At 38.0% G+C, this 21,295-nt stretch overlaps 1 protein-coding gene across 3 annotated transcripts in view; it reads right to left on the bottom strand.

Moving 5' to 3' along the window:
- Window positions 1-2,655: 2,655 nt before the first annotated feature.
- The window catches only part of LOC129249674 (dentin sialophosphoprotein), a 104,318-nt gene continuing 85,678 nt past the window's right edge, over window positions 2,656-21,295 (bottom strand). For all 3 annotated transcript variants that reach the window (XM_054889379.1, XM_054889380.1, XM_054889381.1), the window contains 4 exons: window positions 14,867-14,923; window positions 7,867-7,913; window positions 7,312-7,581; window positions 2,656-7,243 (listed from right to left, as the gene is read on the bottom strand). In XM_054889379.1, coding sequence (XP_054745354.1) covers window positions 3,578-7,243; window positions 7,312-7,581; window positions 7,867-7,913; window positions 14,867-14,923 — 4,040 coding nt within the window. In that variant the 3' untranslated portion in view covers window positions 2,656-3,577. The remainder of the gene's footprint in view (window positions 7,244-7,311; window positions 7,582-7,866; window positions 7,914-14,866; window positions 14,924-21,295) is intronic.

Below are 21,295 nucleotides of genomic sequence, written 5' to 3'. Positions count from 1 at the left end.
AAACTTCGTACATTTGAGCTAAAACTCATATGGGTAAATAGAAATGTTTCTTTTTTTTGTTAAAAATAGAGTGCAGATATTAAATAATATATGCAACTCGAATCTAAAGAAACAAAATTCTTAGTCAACGTTTGTGTGTAGAAAATCCTAGAAATTTGTGAAGAAGTCATTATCAAAATATGTAGCAGTGGGCAAAGTTTCACAAGGGTTAGAAATTCATAGAACGTTTTAAACTTTGCGTAGTATAATAAATGGTCATCAGGTAAAAGAAGAAGTTACTGACTTATGTGCAAAAGAAAAAATGAAAAAAGTACTCAAGAGCCTAGCAAGAATTCCGCAAATTTGTCTAGCAGGCCAAGGCGCACAAGCAGCTGTAGCGCTAAGTGAGGTTGATGATCTTCCTTGAAGAAGTTCCAAATTTTTTTTCCAAAAAAAGTATTTGTTAACAACTTGAACCTTTTTTGAAAACTTTTGAACGCTTAAATTGAAAATTCTGCAAATATTGGCTCGGTTTTACAAATCCTAAAAAAAAAACTTTCTCAAAGTACCATATTTTTATTCGCTTTTATGTTATAGGAGAAATCCAATAAATTTAGAAGATGCGCTCTTAATCGGAGTATATGGCGGAAACTAGACTTTCCCGACGGCTTCGGACATATGCACGCTTTCATAACGTACCGTCCTCACCCATGACATCTTTGGCCGCGACCACGACCTCTTTTCTCTGTCGATTTCATTCAAAAGCCATTTTTGCTATGTTGCTCCATTTTCTCTTCTTGATTTCCATATTAGTGGATATGTTGTTTGTGAAGGCGTGAAGGTTCTAGTTTGCGCTGGTAAGTGGCCAGAAAATTCGTCAGATTTTTCGGTGGCATTTGTTTACGAAAGCTTGTTGCTTATTGCAGATCACATCAGTGACTTTCCAAGTTTCTGATCCACATAAGAGAACAGGCTGGATACTTGTATTGAAGATTCAGAGTTTGGCCTTTCGGGATGGAGCATTAGAGTCCCAAATCTTTTTCCGTCTGAAGAAAGCTGCACGTGCTGTACATACTGGTCAAATAGGTGAACTGTTCAATATCAGCAATTCACTCTGTGTTGCCATTCATCCGAATCGTAGAAGGTTCTGCCACTGATGTTTCCATGCGCATAAATTTTGTTTTTATTCACTTCAGTATAGAGTTCTCTGATGAGAGTCGCTATTTAATCTGGAACGCCGCTATTTTGTAGTGCCTATTTACGGATTTGTGGTATCAAGTGCGCGCTCATCAGCTTTGTTATTTTGGAGTTATCTTATTGTAACTTTGATTTTTGCTAGCGGAGGGTGATCAGTGGAAATATTTATATATGGAAGTAGTCTTTTGTTTACACCTTGTGGCATTCGTATGACTGTCGTACTACTGACGCCTCAACTTCGAAAAACTCCGAGTGAATGTCTGTCATGAAACAGCTACTCACAAAAAATCATCTGTCAATTGATAATTTGAAGAACCAATTTCCATACATTTTTGGCGGTAAACCAGCCCGTAACGTATCGAATGTTTACTTCCAAGTGCTTACTTGTTTCTCGTTTACTGCCGTATTCTTGCGACTTTATATAACCTGAGATAAAATAATCTAAAAGAGTCAGATGGTCAATGATTCGATTGCCCTATAAAGTGCACCAAATGGTTACTTTTCCTGGTGTTGCTGTTTCGGCAATGGTTAGTGGATTCTCGTAGCAAACTGAATCATGTTTTTCAAAAGAAATCTTAAGCATTTGTGAAAGCTGTTCCGCTGTCATGTTGAATTGTTAATCCAACTTAATCACAAAATAAATAATTTTAAAATGACGAGAGTTGTCAAATCGGCTCTCACAGAGATTAGTGTTGCCGATTTAAGGGCCTTTAAAAAACATGAAACAAGGCGTGGTCAATATCAGACCATTAACTGGCTTTCAGCGCATTTGTAAGAATCAAATTTGGCTGACATAATAGGGATCATGAGAGCGGATTGCTTACGAAAAAACTGAGATTGTGTTGGTGATATACGAAAAAATCAATACAGTCTACACTCAAGAATAATAGAAACAAGATTGCGCCCATCATAAAGTGCGTGACATCACAGTGGTGATATGGTTGTAGCAGAGAGATGTTAAATGTAAACATGAATGCAAGAAGAAAAAGAAAATACACAAACAACACACGAATAATTGGTACAAATGCGACGCCACACACAACGCGATTCTGTTGAATTTGCTGAGTGCAAAGTAGTGGCATCACGATCGGCGCCACCTTATTATTCTGTCCGTCGTGGTCTACACTCATGTGGCTTCGTTACCTGGACGACTGATTGGACGAATGAATGATTGACGAGTGAATGCGTGTGAAATGATCGGACAGAATTCTGATGCCGAGTACCCGGTGACGTGGTTTCATTCCATTTCTCACCACAGTTGAAGGCCAAACCTGGTAATCTGTCATCATTGCATATATATTATTATATTAAAAATTTATTTTCGTTTTATTATTTCTAAAAGCGATGCATGGACTGCCTGCTTACTTACCGTTAGTTAAAACAAACAATTTTGCAAATCATCTGCATTTTCTAGTGAATTAAAACGTTTCTTACTAATTAATTTATATTTTTATTTGTTTATTCGTTCATTGTATAAATTGTTGGTATTAATATACAAGAAAAAAATGTTACAATGGGGCAAAATGAAACGTGTCTCTAAAAGGTAATAAATATTTACACGAGCGACGGCAACAGTAATAATTTTTTAAATAAAGCATAAGAGGACGTATGGCAAAAAGCAATACAGAAATAATCAAAAAAAAAACACATTTCAATAATCTCGAAAGTTTTTATAAGAAATAAAGCGTAAGAGGACGTATCGCAAAAAGCAATACAAAAATAATCAAAAAAAAACACATTTCAATAATCTCGAAAGTTTTTATAAGAAATAAAGCGCTTCTAAGCGCTTGGTACAATAAAATACGTAATTTGAGTATTTTCGATTTTCCACAATACAAATGCAAAACGGTCTGCATATGCTGTTGAGCTAAAATATCGAGTAGTAAACATTTAAAATTATTTACAAAAAAAAATTATTTAACGTTATAATTAAACAAAAGCATCGTTTCTTCATTCTTAACGATTTTGAACAGTAAACTCTTTTCATTTCGTAAAATTTAACTTCCACTGCGTAATACAATTTCAACCTAGTCTGCGGGTACTTAAAAAATATTAGCTAAAATTAAAAATAGCAAATAAGGGTAATTAAATTAAATACAAATATAAGAAATACAAATAATCAAAAAGAATAAAAAATCATGAAATTAAATTGGTACAAATGGAATTAAATAACCGAAAAGGTTGGAAGAAAGAAATAAAAGTATTTTCGCTTGATTAAGCGGTTATTGCGAAGTATTCGATCAGCGAGTAGACATTAAACGCGACTGCCGATTCACGACTGATGACAGACCTCAATGTACAAAGTGGCAATATATGTATGTAGTAGTGCACTAGTGTCGCAGCCAACAAGTCTCGTGCCTTTTTATTTTTATTTTTGTTTTTTCGTTGCCGCTCGCCAGTTTTATCGTCTGCTGTTGAATTTCGAGGCCAATGAGTATAATGACTTGAGTAGCTCCAAGGCGCGTTCATCCGAATTGCTACTGCCGCCATTGCTGCCGACACTGCTGGAAGCGACCGCGCTGGCAGTGCTCTCCTCCGGATCCTCGACGCGTATTTCGAATTTCGTCGTCTCTTCTACGCTGCCATTTGACTGTGTGATGGCTGGCGGTAATGTTGTTGTCCACGTGCTGACATCTGTGATCGTGCTAGCAGCGGGCGCCGGGGAATTGGTTGTGGTCTCTGCCGTGCGCGAAGTAGTTGTAACCACTGACTGCGTTGCCGCCGCCGCTGCTACCTTATCCCCTTTCTGATGCGTCGTCTTGCCACTCTCATTGGAAGCCAACTTACTATCCATGTCGATGAGCGCATTCAAGAGATGCTTGCGTGAGCGCTCTAATGCCTTGCCATTCTGATCGTCACATGTCTGTATGAGTAGCAAAAGCAGGCTTAAAACCTGACGATTATGTTCCGCCTGTTGCATAACATTCTTCAAATGCAATGCCTCCGATTCGTTGAGGCCGCCGAAGAGCTTGTTGGCGATGCGTTGCAATCCGTTGCTGGATGGTAGTGACTCTTGTGGCAGATTATATGTGTGGAATAGTTCTTGCCATGAGTCAAATTCGGGTGATTGGTGTGTGACAGTGGTGTGGCGTGTAGTCTCCTCAGCGGAACCGATGCGTGTGTACTGCTCGTTGGTACGCCCTGTAGTCCGTTGTAAATCTGCTGCAAGCACACTCTGCTGGCCGCGCAATGTTGTGTCCGGGACTAGTGTTGTTGTTTCTGTTTTCGCAAAACTCAATGAACTAATGGTGCTGGTGCGTGATTCCTTCATGAGCCCATCATTGATTGTGAGTGGATCGAGGAAGTCAGTCTGTGAAATGTGGTTCCAGGGATTCTCAGTGGGTTTCTTTTCAGTCTCGACATAAGCTGCACTAATTTTACCATTAAATGCATTGAAATTATTGCGCTGCATAACAAACGAATGGGTGTGTTCACCGTGAAGGAACTCCTCATGTTCGTTCGAGTCGTCGGAAGCTGGTGCTAATTTAGCTGATATCTGTTGCCTCAGTTGTTGTCGTGCGTCACCAAAGCGTGGTCTGAAAGTTGTCGTATCGGGTACTTCTGTGGTACTCAATAAATCATTGGATGGCGTGGAAAAGTCAAAGTTACTATTAATCTCGGCAGCAATGCTGGATGCAGTAGCCGTCGATTCGGTAGCTGCTGGCGATTGTGTGGGAAGATAAGTGGCGGCGGTGCCTGAGTTAAAGAGCGATCGGTCGGTGACGGTGATGGGCTCAAAGTTTGGTTTGCCGCTTACTATTGTGGGTTCCGTTGGTCTAACTGCTTCAAGCTGTGCACGGAATGTTTTGGGATCCTCTAAGTAGCTGGAGATCGCTTCCGAGAATACATGTGCGATTTGTCGTGAGTCTGGTGCTTCTGCTAGCTCACTAATCGTAGCACCAGTTGTACCTATTTGTGGGAAAAAGTTGAATTTATCACTTGGTGTGCTTGTCGAATTTGTACCACTTGGTATTCCTTTGCTATCATCTGTTGCTTGTCTACTTTTGGCATCTTGCAAACCGAATAGAGTTGAGTACTTATTGACTGTACGTTCACTTAATAGACTGGCACGTATATCATCTGCCTTTGTACTTACACCGGGTGTGGTGTTGGCTGTCGAGTCAGTTGCGCTCTCAGAGACTTTGATGGGCTTAACCGAGTACTTCAATGTGGAAAGCGTGGTTATGGGTATGTTTTGGTCGGTACCCGATCCGCCATTGTTGTCAGCTGAGGCGCTAACCGAGTTGCTTGATGCTGCATTCTGTTCACCTGCAAAGTACTTGGCCAGTGAGACTAAAGCATCAGGGCCAGAAGAGGGTGGTATCTCTAAGCCTTCGCGCGTTTGTCCTTGGTATTTGGACAAGTCAACATCATCAAACTTGGTGTTCAACAGATTAATAGTTTTGATCATTTCCTGTACATTGCGTGTAACCGAGTTATCGCTTTCAACGGCTGGTTGCGGTGCAAAGAGAAAATCGTCACCACCTGCATTCAATGTACCTTTCGGACGACCAGCGTTACGGGGCAAGTATGTGGGTCCCGTGGGCGCTGGTGTTGTCGAAGTTGTAATAAGATCTGCTGAGTCCGGACGCTTTCTTGACCGCTGCACTGATAAGTCGGCGTCGAATGAATTCTTTATTGCTTTATATTTTTCGGCAGATGATTCTTTATTGTAACGCATGCCAATAATGAGTGGACGAAGCGTTGTAATAGGTGATGCTATTGTTGTGGTTTCTTGTGAACTCACTCTTCTTTTGGATCCAATTGGTGACTCGGTGCCGACGTTATAGCGATTTGGATTCGGTGTGGAGGCTACAATATTCGATCCAACGACCGGAGAACCCTTGATGTAAAATCCTTTACCTTCGGTTGTCTTTGACTTAGCCACCGTTGGTACTGTTGGTGTATAGAATGGTGTGCTGCGAGTCGTATCCAGTCGTCGTGCTGTCGAATATGTACCGATTGAGTGGTATGGTGTGGTGTTTTGTAAACGTGACTCTGCAAAGCGTGTCGAGTATCGTGGCTCATTCGAGTCCGTGTCTGTTTCTGCCTTAATTGAAGTACCAGAGCGTGATTTGGCGCGACCCTCAACCGGAGTTACTTGTCGGAGTGGCTTCTCAAGGAGTGAAGGCTTTTTGTTGTACTCACGACTCTCTATACTGACTTCTCTAGATTCTGATGAACTAAGTTGAGGCTTCGAGTCCTCACGATAACGCTGTTGGCCACGTTTACCATCTCGTGCCCGCACGGTCGATTCTTTCTGATAAACGTAGCCACTGCGTGTAGGAGCGGAACGATCGCTGTTGCTACTCTCACCATTGTTACTATTATTTCCATTTTTATTGCTTTTTCCTTTTCCTTTGTCATTGCCATTTCCACTTCCGTTGCCGTTACTTTTTGCGTTTCCACTGTCATTTCCAATTCCATTTCCATTACTATTTCCATTACCATTTCCATTGCCATTTTTACTGCTATCTACATTGTTGCTAGCAGTGCCGCGCCGTCCATCCACATATGCGCTTTTCCGTCCATTATTTCTCGTACGGGTTTCTGCCGACTTTACTTCCACCGCATCCACATTTGGCTTGTCATATCCAAAACTATTGCGTCTCCGTCCATCCACAAAAGATCCACTTTCTGCCGCTATTTGCGTCTCATCATTATTGTTGTTGTTATCGATGCTCGCCGGTATCTGCGTCTTTTCCCCCTTCAATTGCTTCTCTCCCGATATATCCTCAAAGTCGACCGTTTCCAGCGAAGGCTCTTCATTCGAGTCGAAACGTCGTTCCGGTTTTGCAGACTGTCGTGGACGCGGTACTTGGTTGTTTACTTTAGGTTTGATATTCAGACCACCGCCAACAATATTGAAGCCCTGCACCGGTACGGAGGGACGTATGCGCTGCACACGCTGTTTGTTGAGTATTTCTGCGCTGTCTGCATAGTAACCTGGCGAACCTAAGCAATTGACCTTGAACCACCAGTCGCAAGTGAGTTCGCTTTGCTGAAAGATGGTACCATTCGGACAGAGAAACGATATCTTGCGACCCTCTTCGCAGATGTGAAAGACCTGAAAAGGAAATGACGTAAATTTAGTGTAATTCAATGATAATTTATAGAGCGCACGCGTGCAGTTACCTGGCAGTCCGTTTCCATGTCGGCGAAGTATCCATTGCCAAATGAACGACAACTAAATGTTGTCTTCGGTATGCGAGGATAGATAGGAAAATCAATACCTGGCCTACCGACTACACCCTGATATACCTCATAGTCAACATCCTCGTCGGAAGAGCGCTTCTTCAGATGATGCTTGTGGTCGATGCAATCTGTGTGCGACTCATAGGGTTCCTCTTCAAATTGAGCGGCACCGGTTTGTTTAGCTAAAACGCGCGCTGGTGTACTGTCGCTCTGTGGAATGAGAAACAAATAAAAGAATAAACACATTTTATTTAAGAGTCAAAGTTGTTGCGCAATATACAAAGAGTGCGCTGTAAATAAGTAACGCTGTAAAAGTTAAAGGAGAACGCTGGGAGAGTGTGCATGTGTAGAATAGCTCAGTTTGTGTGATTATCGCGTTGAGTTTTGTGATTATCGCGTAAATCGTTGAAAATTTAGCGTCTTCTGAGTAAGAATTTTGAAAAACTGTTTTTTATTTAATCTTAAAAAAAATTCTCTACTCCGACTGTGACTTACTCTCGCTTCGGCGCTGCTGATGCTGAGAAATGTGACGAGCAGTAGAGCTGTAAATACAGTAGAAGGCTATAATTAGAATTGATAGCATTTTTTAATCGGTAAAGTATAATTTTTTAATGAGATTTTTTTGTACAATAAAACTTTACCCATAAGCATATATACACATACATATTTAAATAATTCATATGAAATAAAATGAATTTCCTATAAAATGCGGATAGTTTAATTAAAAATACCCAGTGCACTTATAAGTAAATATATTTCATTGGTATTTTGATTAGACCTTTCATAATCAGTCCCATCAATCAGTGAATGAATTCCTCGATTTCCATGGAAGATTCAACAGTGCAATTACAGAACTTAGAAATGTCCACACCAATAATCTAATTTCTAACGCAATAAATTCAGTCAGAAAGTCAAACAGCGGGCTTTCGTTGAATGTAGCTTCAAATGAAAAATTGGGGAAAAATTGCAATTCGAATAAAAACATGTCATATATACATACATATATGTATGTATAAATAGGCGCATACACCGTTTTGTTGGGGGCTTAGTCAAGATCTCTCTTCCAGTTTTATGAGGTCTCTGAACGGCGAGTGGTCTTTTATGAGACATTTTTTCATGCAAAAACACCTTCAGAAGTTTGCTATTACCTGCCAAATGGCGATCCCTATTACTCACTTCTCAATCATTTGGCATTTCATTTAACCACATTGGGTTTCGTACACGAGGCAAAAATAAATTAACTTTATGCTAGTTGCTAAGTGCGAAGTCGCAAAACTTTAAACCTTCCTTCTCGGCGCATACAACCGCAATTGCCACTAAAGCCCAAAACCGCAACAAGGTTTTCTAGCCGGTAGCATTTGGGGCAAAGACAAAGATATGTTACTGGCGCCATTGAAGTCAATTACCCGGTGGGTTTAAAATTACGCTACACTCCCGCCTGGCCACCTGGCACTAGTGATTCGCAGTGGACAAAGCTTCAGACCTGTTAGAATACTGCCTCCTGATGTCTCTTTTGCTCATAGGAGCCTTTCATGCTTTCGGCTGCGTTGTTACCATAGAAGTCCCACTTGCAAGAGCCTGAGCTACATCCCAGGCGAGTCAGAAGACATCTCTTCGAGTATACGGACGAGATCCAGTACCAAACACGCCTACAACTACTGCAATGGGGAGTACACAGGCTGAGATGAAACGACATTTATCGGAAGTCTCTTGCCACCTTCCTAAGCTCCTGACCCTCTAATGCCGTCATCGGAGTCTAACCACCACCCACTGCAGACGAAGAGCTTCAGCTGCCTCGAGGGACCTGCGTAATTTTGGCTCAATTCTTCTTCTTCTTAATTGGCGCGATAACTACTTTCGCGATATTGGCCAAGTTTAACAAAGCGCGCCAGTCGTTCCTTTCTCATGCTTAGCGGCGCAAGTTGGACACACCAAGTGAAGCCAAGTCTTTCTGCTCAAGTCCTAGCTCAATTACGTTCTGGATATTACAGTAGCTTAAACTCCTACTTATCCAGAACTGACCCGGACATACTCAATATATGTTGGGCATGTGAAAATAACCCGCACGATACCAACCTCCTATTCATATGCAGCCGCCGTAGCTGAATGGGTTGTTGTGTGACTACCATTCGGAATTCACAGAGAGAACGTAGGTTCGAATCTTGGTGACACAGAAAAATATTTTTCTAATAGCGGTCGCCCCTCGGCAGGCAATGGCAAACCTCCAAGTGTATTTCAGCCATGGATCCTCAAAAAAAAAAATACTTGCCGTCCGAAGTCGGCTTGAAACAGTAGGTTCCCCTATTTGTGGAACAACATCAAGACGCACACCACAAAAAGGAGGAACAGCTCTGCCAAACACCCAAACAGGGTGTATATATATATATTCAAATGCCCTCTTAAACACACTCACCTAACACCCGTCTTCCTACGCACCCAATCCGTCGAAGCAACATGTTTTCTAGACCCGCCGTTAGACGATGATCGGTGTCTGCTATAACAACAACAGTCATGGAACTAATACACAAAGAAAGTTGTTGTGAGACAAACAACTATAGAAAATTTTATAAAAATTTCCTATTTGCAGTTTGTAGTTTTTAAACAGTGTTTGTTTATATGCGACAGACTCGGCTGAGTGAGTACCGTGGCATTGGCAGTGCAGCCTCAAAATATTGAAATATGTAGATTTGATTTCAGGGATGTTCAAATCTCGGCCCAATTTCCTGTTGATTGTGAAAAAATGTGGATTTGACTCAAAATAAAAAAAAAAAAAACAAATTTAGCAATGAAAAATGGAGAAGTAAAAGAACTCTTATATATTTATAGAAAACGAGTCAAAATATATTGAAAAAAAAAAACATATTCATTGTGCTTAATATTTTTCACACACAATGAAGCAATTTTAGGGTCAAATCGGCACAAGGCACTGATGCGTATTAATAAATTTAAAAACTGAAGGTAGTCGGCCAACTAAGGTGTTTACAAATATGTTTTGAATAAATCGATTAAAAAATTATTTTTGGAATAAATCGATTAAAAATGCTCGAACAAGTTATTATAGTTTTTGTATATACTTAAAATTCAGTACTTTTCTTGGAATTTTTACAGAAAAAATCTCTTTCTAGTATTAATAGGCTGCTACATAAAAACTTTCGAAAAAACGTGTCTTGAAAGTTTAATTCTGTTTGAAATTAGCGAAATAAGTAAAAAAAAACTGACAATATGAAGCGGCAACGAATTTGGGTATTGAATTCAATATTGGCTGAATTGAAGATTTCGCACTCAGTAACACTCACAGAAATTATTGTGCACAATTATGCAACCGCATGTACCTCCGTACCAAATAATTATTTAATAAATTGAATTATTACGAATTAGTTACGCGATTGGACGCATCGGTATCTCGACGAATGCATACATATGTAAATAGTTTTGACTGCCACCGTGGCTGCCTGCACTCGTCTGCTCGTCTGCACAGCTGCTGCGCACCCAGTCCATTTGCTTAGCCTCGAAGCTGTTGCCGGTCGATTTGAATTGATCGGTCGATGTGTGATTAATGTTGTAAAATTATTATGTATTTTTAAATGTTCATTTGTGCACACTTTTTAATGCTTAAGTTTCTCTTCAATATGCCAGGCATTTGTTTTATGCTGGTATTTCGTGACTACAATTACGATATATGTGTAGGTATTTGCATGCTCTTGTATGCTGTTGCGCAAAAATGTTCATCAATTTGAGTGAGCTTTGGTGGCGTTGAAATTCGCAAAGATGGAGGGTCAACGCACAATGGCAAATTTAAAATTTGAAATTCCGAAATTATGTCGTTTTGCGTTCGAAAATTGTTAGCGTGTCGCAATGGGTTGTTGGGTCAAGTTTGCTTACTATTCAATGTGAACTTCTATGTGTCTGTAGATGATTAGAAAATTTAACTGTGGTATTTTTTATTGCCTGGAAAGTAACTGCCGATCATACGGGACTTGCTTGATGACATTTTTATCATTGAACTTTTTTTATGTTTTTTAAAAATACAAATACTTAACACATGGGCTGAAAAGTCCCTAGACTTTGCAAAAAACTCTCGTTTTTTTGTTCAAAATTAGCTTTATTAATCAACATTATTTCTACCAAGATTTCGAGCGAAATTTCTTACCGGCGAGCATTTTTTTAGGTCTGCGAACAGCTAGTAGTCGTCGGGACCAAATTTTGTGAATGCGGTCGATGTGGGAGCTCTTCTACGTTCTTATTTGTGGTCAACAGTGAGGTCTCTCAATATGAAGCCAAAACATTCATTTGATATCTTTACGATGTCAGCTAACTCACGCAACTTCACTTTTTGATCATTCAAAACGATTTTGTCTCTCTACGACGACGTTTGAAGTCAGCAAATCATAACCTTATCTGATGGAGCGGAGGCCTCATAACACTTTCCAAGCCTTTGCTTTGCTTGAACGGTATTTTTTCCCATCAAAAACCAGTGTAAAATTAAAACACGGAATTCTCTTGGGTCCATTGCTTTGAAAATAACTAAAGTATCGTTATTCTTAGGCCAAAAACTCACGAACGTAATCTTGTGTAATTTTAACAGCTGTCTTTTTAAGGTTGTTACTAATTCTACCATTTATGGAGTAACATCAAGACGCACACCACAAATAGGAGGAGGAGCCCACCCAAACACCCAAAATGGGTGTACGCTCCAATTATATATATATATACTAAGTGAAAAAGAGTTGAATGCAATAGATGCATTGATGCATAGATGGCACAAGCATTAGACCCAGGGCTTTTCAGCCTATGTGTTAAGTAGCTGTTTTCGTTTCGCGAAATTTTTAATTTATACTGATGGTTTAAAAGTATTTTCCAAAATTTCGAAACCAAATAACGCATTTGAGGTTCCAAATGACATTGCAAGTGCGTGCAAGTCTTGGGCTTTGTTAAAACACCAAAAAGTGCTTTAAAGTCACGTATTCGAAAACTCACAATATTTTGCAGATATCAACATTTCTCATTCTTTGTTGCAAAGTTTGGCTGAAATTAAAGATCTTGGCTTTATTCGTTCGAATAATTTGAGAGAACTACGGAGACTAGGCAAGAGGGAACACAAATGAGTTCATACGAATGTGCACTATGGCTCAAGAGCTCTAGTTTTGGCTTATATGTAAATCTCACACCACTATCCGTACAAGTAAGAGCTTGCAGATAAGTTGCAAGCAGCATACGTCGCAGTAAAGCCTCTCATAAGCCAGATATGAACTGCAGATATTTATTAATAAACATAATAAGAAAATATCGCAATTCGTTAAAACAGCCGAAGGAGATCTCTGAGATCTCTTGGTTTCCTTCGCCTAGCACCAGTTCCAGTTTATAATTACATACGTTCCTCTGATTTTAGGCTACACTGAAGAGGTGCATACATATGAAATCTAGGAACATTCGGAAAACATTGAGTGAATCAAAGGAAATGATGTCACATTTAAAATATTAAAAAGTAGTTTTAATCTTTTGAATATTGAGATTTCAATTTGCATTTGTACAATAATTTACTGCAGACATATATGACTTATTTTATGCACACTTTATTGACCATGAACTGGTTACTAGTTTGATTGGCTGTGATATTGTTGAATAACAGTTTTTTATGTTCCAAAAAAGCAGTATTGCTATTAGAATTGTGATTATGGCAGATCAAGTGGCATACTTGACAACTCGCATTGCAATGAGTCATTCAACGCGACACTCGAAAAATCAATAAAACCGTATAGCTGAGTTTTGACATAAATGAAAACTTTTGTACGATGAAATACCTTAAATGCATAAAATCTAGAAGACCTCAATTAACATATAGTAAAGCGAAGTCTTGGCGGCCACCGTAGCCGAATGGGTTAGTGCGTGACTATCATTCGGAATTCACAGAGAGAACGTCGGTTCGAATCTCGGTGAAAACACCAAAATTAAGAAAAACATTTTTTCTAATAGCGGTCGCCCCTCGGCAGGCAATGGCAAACCTCCGAGTGTATTTCTGCCATGAAAAAGCTCCTCATAAAAATATCTGCCGCTCGGAGTCGGCTTGAAACTGTAGGTCCCTTCATTTGTTGAACAACATCAAGACGCACACCACAAACAGGAGAGGAGCTCTGCCAAACACCCAAAAAGAGTGTACGCGCCAATTATATACAGATGTGTGTAGGTATCGATTAACATTGGGATGAACAGTGAGTAAGTATAAATAAGTACATGAGTATACTTATGCTTAAGCAGTAAGAGGTAGTAACAGTAACAGAAGTTAGTTGAATGAAATAATATAAGGTTAGCAGAGATGAGTATAGGTAAGTTTTAAAAGAGAATGTATTATCAGTCCTTGATATAAATATTAACATTAGGAAATCTATGCATTTTAAAGAACGCGTCTTCTGTAGAGTGTGTTAGTGGAGTTGATAATATTGTATGTAAATGAGAGTTAACATAACTTATGAATATAGGTGAGATCACAATGTAACTGCATATACATATTGATATGTAATACGCGATCGATGGCCATTACCGGAGACTTGTGAAAAGTAATGGGAATTTTAGCCACTTAAGAATTGGATAAATTGGATAAAAAGTAGATACTTTTACATAGTTAGGACATCTTAAAAATAAATTATTTATTGGTAGAAACTATCGGAAGAGAATGGATTAAGTATTGAACATTTTAATTAAATGATCAATGTCCTTACTAATGAAATATGTTTCTTTTTTTCGATGTAGGGATTAGTATAAAAATCAACTTGTAGAAAATAGAGCGAAATTTCTGAAAGAAAAGAAATGCAAATAGTGCTGGAGTATGAAATTAAATTAAATTATTTAAATAAATGAATGTTCTTAATTTTTCAAAGGTGCAGATCAGTGGTCGGCAAAGCTTACTCGCGTAGTACACACAACACACGTATTCTTACGATCTTAAACTCAGTCGTTGTTCTGACACCAATTAAGCAACATAACTAAGTGTCGGCTGCGCTGGCATATGCTACAGTGGACATACTCGTACTTGGATATATAATATGTATGAATAAAATTATTGAAAATAAGTGCTTTATGATTTGAAATGCTTTTACACACAAGGTGGTGCATAATTAATCATCCAATTTGATTTGCTAAATAAAACAAAAACAATTTTTTAGTGATGGATTCCTTTATTTTGACCTATACGATCCATTCCTTGTCTGTTTGTATATTATACATCAGTTGTCTATGTCACAAGTGTCAATGCATGCATGATAGATGCCCGACACTATGTACAAAATTTATAAATTTTCCAATAGGGTGGTTAATTTTGCGCCGCCTTGTGTGTAAATGTAGAAATTTGTCGTTGGTTTTTATTAATGGTGCAACTAATGTGAAGTTTCTAGCCTTATATTCAATATTTTGGAAAATTAAAATGTATTTTACAAATAAATACTGAGAGATATGCAAATTTTAAAATGGCACTTCCGGTTTTTTGATTTTCGCAACTTACCACTTAACATGAATTTGCTTTCAAAAGGTGGGGTTTCCATTTTAAAGACAGAAAAATCTGCAATTAAAAAAAATTTAATTAATTATTTTTCTATTTTTTTGTTTAATTAACATATAATAATATTGCGTGGATTACAAATTTGTTTCATGCTAGGTTTAAGATAGCATAATATTATAAAAATTTTAATTTCTAATTTAATTTTAATTTTGATATTTAAACCTGCAGTCAAATACCTCATTAAAAATAAATAAATAAATAATGTTGAAGATGCATTGTGATAGAAAAATGTATTCCAGCATTACGAAATTTCTGGACAGTGGGGCCGAATTTCCAAATTTTGATCAAAAACATCTTTATATTACTTGTAATTAGTGCAAGACGTCCAGGAGCTCCTCCTCCTATTTGTGTTTTAAGCCGCCTCCGAATGGCAAATGACCTTTATGGGGAGCTTTATCATGGCAGAAATACACTCAGAGGGTGACCGCTATTAGAAAGAACTTTTTCTTCATTTTTGTGTTTCATGCAGGGAGATTCGAACCTACGAACGTACCTTTTTATCGAAGAGCACAGAAACAATGTGTGTCGTTCCAATGAATTTGCATGAAAATTGCTTTCAAATTTACATCACAAAAAAAATCTCGTGTTGCCAATATTCGGCTGAACTACTACTGCCAATTCTTTAAATACCACAAGTAGTGTTTAGATTTTATTTATTCATAGAAATTTAAACTTTGATAAAGCGACGAGACAGCAAATCAAAATGTCCGGTCGAACACACAGTGTGCTTTCAAGTGTGAAAGCGGAAAAACGTGCAGAAGATGCGCTTTAACCTCAGACGCCCGATAGGAAAAGACACAGAAAACAAAAAAACGATAAACAACATACATAACTATGAACATACATGCATACCTACAAACGCATGCAAACCAGGTACAAACGCTTAAAGCGCTTCGCCGCCAAATGTTGCATAAAAGTAAAAATTCGAGAAAAAAGTTTCCGTAAAAAAAAGGTTTAAAATAATATACCCAACACAAAATGAATACCAGCTTAGGGCAACAAGAGATGAGTACACGAAGCTGTATGCTACTCGCTGTAAATGTTTGGCGCACTTGCCTCACTTGACGCAACTTTGACGGTAATTCACCTATTTACTCGCCGCATTTGGTCACTGTACTCAAAGGTTGGTTTTGTTGCTGCATTTCTGTACCTGCGCCAATGTTGTGTGCGATTGTGTACGATTGTGTGCGATTAGGATTACTCAACACAAGTTGATTTACAGTTTATATTTAGTTTTGGTGTGCTTTGAAGGTGTGACGAGTCCCATACAACTGGGAAGGACGTTTGTGTAGGCTGTGAGCATATTTTCCAAACTGGCTGTGCAACTTGTTTGTTTTTGTTGCGCCATTGCGGTATTCGAACAACAACTACCATACATGTTTCGGGGAAATTTCTCTATTTGTAAATATTTTTTGTAGGACCACTGAATGTTAAGTATAGGATGAACCGATGTTACTGTGTTACCTGGAAAAATGCATGTGCGTAATAAAGTTTTGTTTAGTACCTTGGAGCGTATTTTTATTCATTGTGTATTGAGTCTCTAAAGGGTATTTATATGAGATTGGTAGCTCCAGTAAGTTTCAGCTGTCGAAAAGCAGAAAGCTCTTCCAATTGTATTTCGGAAACCGTAAAATGAACTTCAGAATATTTAACTGTACTTCAGAAGCATTAGTTACTGTTTGGTATGTATTTATATTTTCCCAAAAAATGCATTGCCACAAAGGAGGCCCAGGATATTTCCTTAATTTGTCATGTAAGCATGAAGCGAAAGGCTGTTCTCCTTTTATGCCAAAATCTTTATACCACATCGTTTACGAAAAATTTGTTCGACGCAGATATTACAATTAGGGATTGCAGACAAATAATTACTGGTAATGTCAATATTCTCAAATAAGGAGGATTTGGAGCGAAATCTTTATATTTTATTTTTATCTGAAGTACAATTTACTATTCTGAAGTAGCTTTTATGGTTTCTACTTATATGAACTACATTTTGTTATTTCTGATGTTCGATTAACTATTCAGAAGCGCATTTTGCAATTTCTGAAGTATAATTAACTTTTATGAAGTACATTTTGTGGTTTCTGAAGTGCATTTGACTATTCTAAAGTATATTTTAGTATTTTCGAAGCGCAATTGACTAATATGAAGTCCATTTACGGTTTTCAAAATGCATTTGACTATTCTAAAGTTCAATTTATGGTTTCTGAAGTCCATTTGATTATTCTGAAACACACAATGTACAATGATTTCTGAAAAAGAGTTGACGCTTTCTGAAATATATTTTATCATTTCTGCAGTGCATTTGAATAATACGAAGTTTACCTTACGGTATCTGAAATATAATATAATTGACTATTTCGAAGTACATTTTATGGTTTCTGAAATGCAATTGCAAAAAAAGACTATCGGACGATGGCACATACTTTCGTATGCACGAAATGCTCATATAAAGAAGTAAAATAACCCCAGAGGCTAATATTTTGTTGCTGTAACCAGTGTTCGGAAAACAACATAAACTGTAAAAACCGTTCAGATAGCTTGTTGTTGTCACAATAAAAACTATTTACTGAAAATTGTCTAAAATTAAAATTATGTAAAATTTGATTTATTTTATTAATTTAATGTCGCGAATTAATATTTATCACTTGGAAAAGGGTGGTTAAGGTCTGTTGCGGAAATTGTGTTCCACTCTAATTTTATTTTATTAGCATTTTTTATAAAAAATGTTGTTAAAGAAGAGGCCACAACTAACAACAAAGAAAAAAATTGAATTCACACATAAAAAATATTTGTGTTGGCGTTTAAATACAATTTCAATTGTACTCTGAATAGGCTTAGGCCCCCCTTTAATCCAATTCTCATGCTTAGCAAACCAACTACGAATTCGGTTCACACTATATAAAATATACAATACAAAAAAGAAATATAATAAAAGTAATAAGGCAGATTGACGAAGCAATAAAACAACACTATGCAACATTGATTTTTTCACTTATAGAGGTTATTCTGCTTCGATAGATTTTGATTTGCATGGGCTCATAAATTTTACACCCTCTTATAATTTAGAGAAACACTTTTAAAAAAATGCGGGTTTTAATGGAAATTTAAGCTAGTACTCATTCTCAGTTTCTTTCATTTAGTCGGAATTTCTCATGAGTGCTACCTAAGCGTCTAACAGCTTTGTTAACATTCCGTGCAATGCAATTGAATGAAGGGCGCCGGCCATGGTGGCTAAAACCTCCAGTAGTGGTCGTGGAAGATTAAGAAGAGGTGCGACTTTGTAGTAGTAACTGCTCACATGCATCTGCATGAACTCATTTTCTGACTAAAAGGGCGTTTTTCGACAGTTTAATTCAAATGTTCTAAAAACTCTGACAGGATGCAATACTTTCGATGTCAAATTTAAAGTCAGCGCCCACAAGCAATCAAACGCGCACTAATAAATTTTCAATGATATCCAAAAAAATGTGTTGCGTAGTGTAATTAAAAATGTAACAAAGATATGTGAACATAAGTGCGTATTCATATGTGTCTGTAGTCTAACGAGGCAGATACATCATTTTATAAAAGAGACGAATAATAACAATTACAATGGAAAAGCCAGAAAATGTGTCCGACAAGACCAGCGTTCACTCACACATCACTACTTTCATGTGTATGCTTTCACACAAGCACGCACACCTACATATGTGTAATGATTTGCATTTTAATAGACTGTTAATTAAAGGGAACATCAGATAAAATATGAACAAACAATTTGTTTTCCATAAACTTTAATTACCATGCAAATTTACATAAATGCAATGGAAAAATCGAAAAAAAGTAAATTAGGCAAATTTTCAATTTTTTTCATAAATATTTCTCTAGCTCAAGTTACCATTCAATCTGATTTATGACCATGAAATTGACGTAACAACAAGTAAATGTAATAATAAAAGACGACCCCGTAGCAAAGTGCTCTGTGCGTGGCTATCAATCAATACAGGTCTGATGCTTAATCCGAGATATGAAACGAATAAGTTTTTCCAAATGGCTCTCGAGCCTCGGCAGTTAAGGCAAACCTTCGGGCTTCGCTTAAAACTAACTGACATTCGGAGGTGGCTTAAAATTGTAGGTACCGCCATTTGTAGAAACAAAGCAGTTGAACCAGAGCGCTCGGTCAAATAACTAAAAAAGAATGTTAACGCCAATTATAAAGGGTGATCAGATTGAAGGTACTTCTTTGCAATAGGGTTACTTTGACAAATCACGGGTGACTACTGTCAAACTAAATGCATAATTTTTTCAGTATTCATTGACATTCCACTTGAAAGATTTACACCTCAACAACGTTTACAAATCGTTGAATTGAATTAGAAAAATCGACGCTTTGTGAAAAGTGTTCTCGCGCGCTCTGGCCAATTTATGGTGTTCAGCAGCGATGAGGTCCATTTTTGACTTAATGGCTACGTAAATAAGCAAAATTGCCGTATTTGAGCTATAGAGCAACCCGAACCCATTCAAGAACAGCCATTACATCCAATGAAGCAGTTTGGTACGGCCTACGACTGGAGGAATAGCCAATATTTCTTCAAAGACGAGGCTGGCGCCAATGTAACAGTGAATTTCAAACTGATGAACGATTTTTTGATGTTGGAAATTGAAGCCCGTGATCATCTAAACATTTGGTTCCAACAAGACGGCGGCCGGCGGTACTTGCCATACAGCCCGTGAAACAATGGATCTACTGCGTAGTCGTTTCGATGAGCAATTTATCTCTCGTTTCGGACCAGTGGATTGGCCACTAAGACGAAGTAATATCACACCTTTGAACTTTTATTTGTAGGGGTATGGAAAGTTTAAATACTTTGTAGATAAACCAGCTGCGATTGGGGCATTGGAACCCAACATTACTAAAGTTATTCACGAAATACCAACCGAAGTGCTCCAGCGAGTCATTGAAAATTGGTGATTACGGATGGCCGAATTACGGCGCAGTTGCGGTCAACATTTGAAAGGGATTATCTTTAGAAAATAAATCTTATGAATGGTTCTACATAAATATAATAATAAAGATTGCCCAATCAATTTGAAAATTTGTTCTTTTATTTCACCCCCTATTATTTTTATATATAAGTATTAAGAATAAAAAGAAAAGCGACAAAACATAAAATTCGAACAAAGAGAAAAAATGTCAGCTGGCACGAATAACAACTATCACGGCAGTCGTCGTTCCCACGACAAGGACGGTCACTACAGAAGCTTTCCCCGCACATATATGGGGAATGATTAAGAAAGGCGGTTCTACGTTCCCGAAACTGACCGCAGAGCATTCCTCAGACATTTCTGCGGAATATTTTTACTGTTACAACAATAAGATCGCCATATGCCACAAATACAAAGTAGCCTTGCAAAGATTAAATTGTAGGTTGACGGAAAAAGATTAAAGTCACTTGTAGCAGCAGCAGCAGCAACTGTTGTAGTTCATAGACACCAACATAAAATTAAAAAAAAAAAAACAACAAAACAAAGAAATGACAAAGTAAAAAGCGCCAATTGGCCAAGAGCTCGAGACGGCTGCCGTAAAATGTTGTAAATATATACGGCTGTAAGTGTTTGTGACCACACTTTCAAGTATATGTATAAAAGCATGCAGCAAAAAAAGTGCTGACTGACTAACTGACTGCCGCAGAAAGTGTGCAAAAAAATTGATTTTCGCGTGGAAGTGAACTTTCAAGCGCATAATTGATATATCGACAAAATATGTATGTATGTATGTATGTATGTACACCAACAACCAGCATTGGCAAGGTAGTTAACGCAAATGCAGAAGAAGAAAAAAACGTCTTTTAACAACTGCAATGCGGTTTTCTGCCGATTAGCTATGCGACAGCCGCGATCCATCAGCGCTACAGCCAGCAGCTCAAAACTGTCCTTTGCAAAGAAGGAGGCAGACACGAGGAGGGGGTGAATAAGAAAAAAGTTGAGAGAGTGCAACGTTAAGAGCTGTAAAACTGTTAAGGAAGCGAGGCAACCTCGACGGTGTGTGCTGATGAGCTGTACAGATGTGTAGAGACAGTGGAGTTGAAGTGCGGACGATTGGGTACTCTTATCGGATAACTGAACGGAAGCGCATAGTATTTAGTATTTTTGCTTTTGCACATTTTTTCTCTTACTATATTTTTACTCAGATTTGTTGTTGCTATTGTTGTTAGTGTAACAGCAGCTAAGTGCATCATCATTTGAAATTTTTAATTTAACAAACGTGTAACCGTTTGCTGACACCTCTTGCGACCATATGTTGCATGTTGGCGCGCTTTTTCTACTACTTTTTATCTAACCGCTGCTGTTGTTGTTATTGCCGTGGCATATTTAGCATACCACTTCCGT

This window comes from Anastrepha obliqua, chromosome 1 (genome assembly GCF_027943255.1).
Source record: "Anastrepha obliqua isolate idAnaObli1 chromosome 1, idAnaObli1_1.0, whole genome shotgun sequence".
Classification (NCBI taxonomy): domain Eukaryota; kingdom Metazoa; phylum Arthropoda; class Insecta; order Diptera; family Tephritidae; genus Anastrepha; species Anastrepha obliqua.
This window is presented reverse-complemented; position numbering and strand designations above follow the sequence as displayed.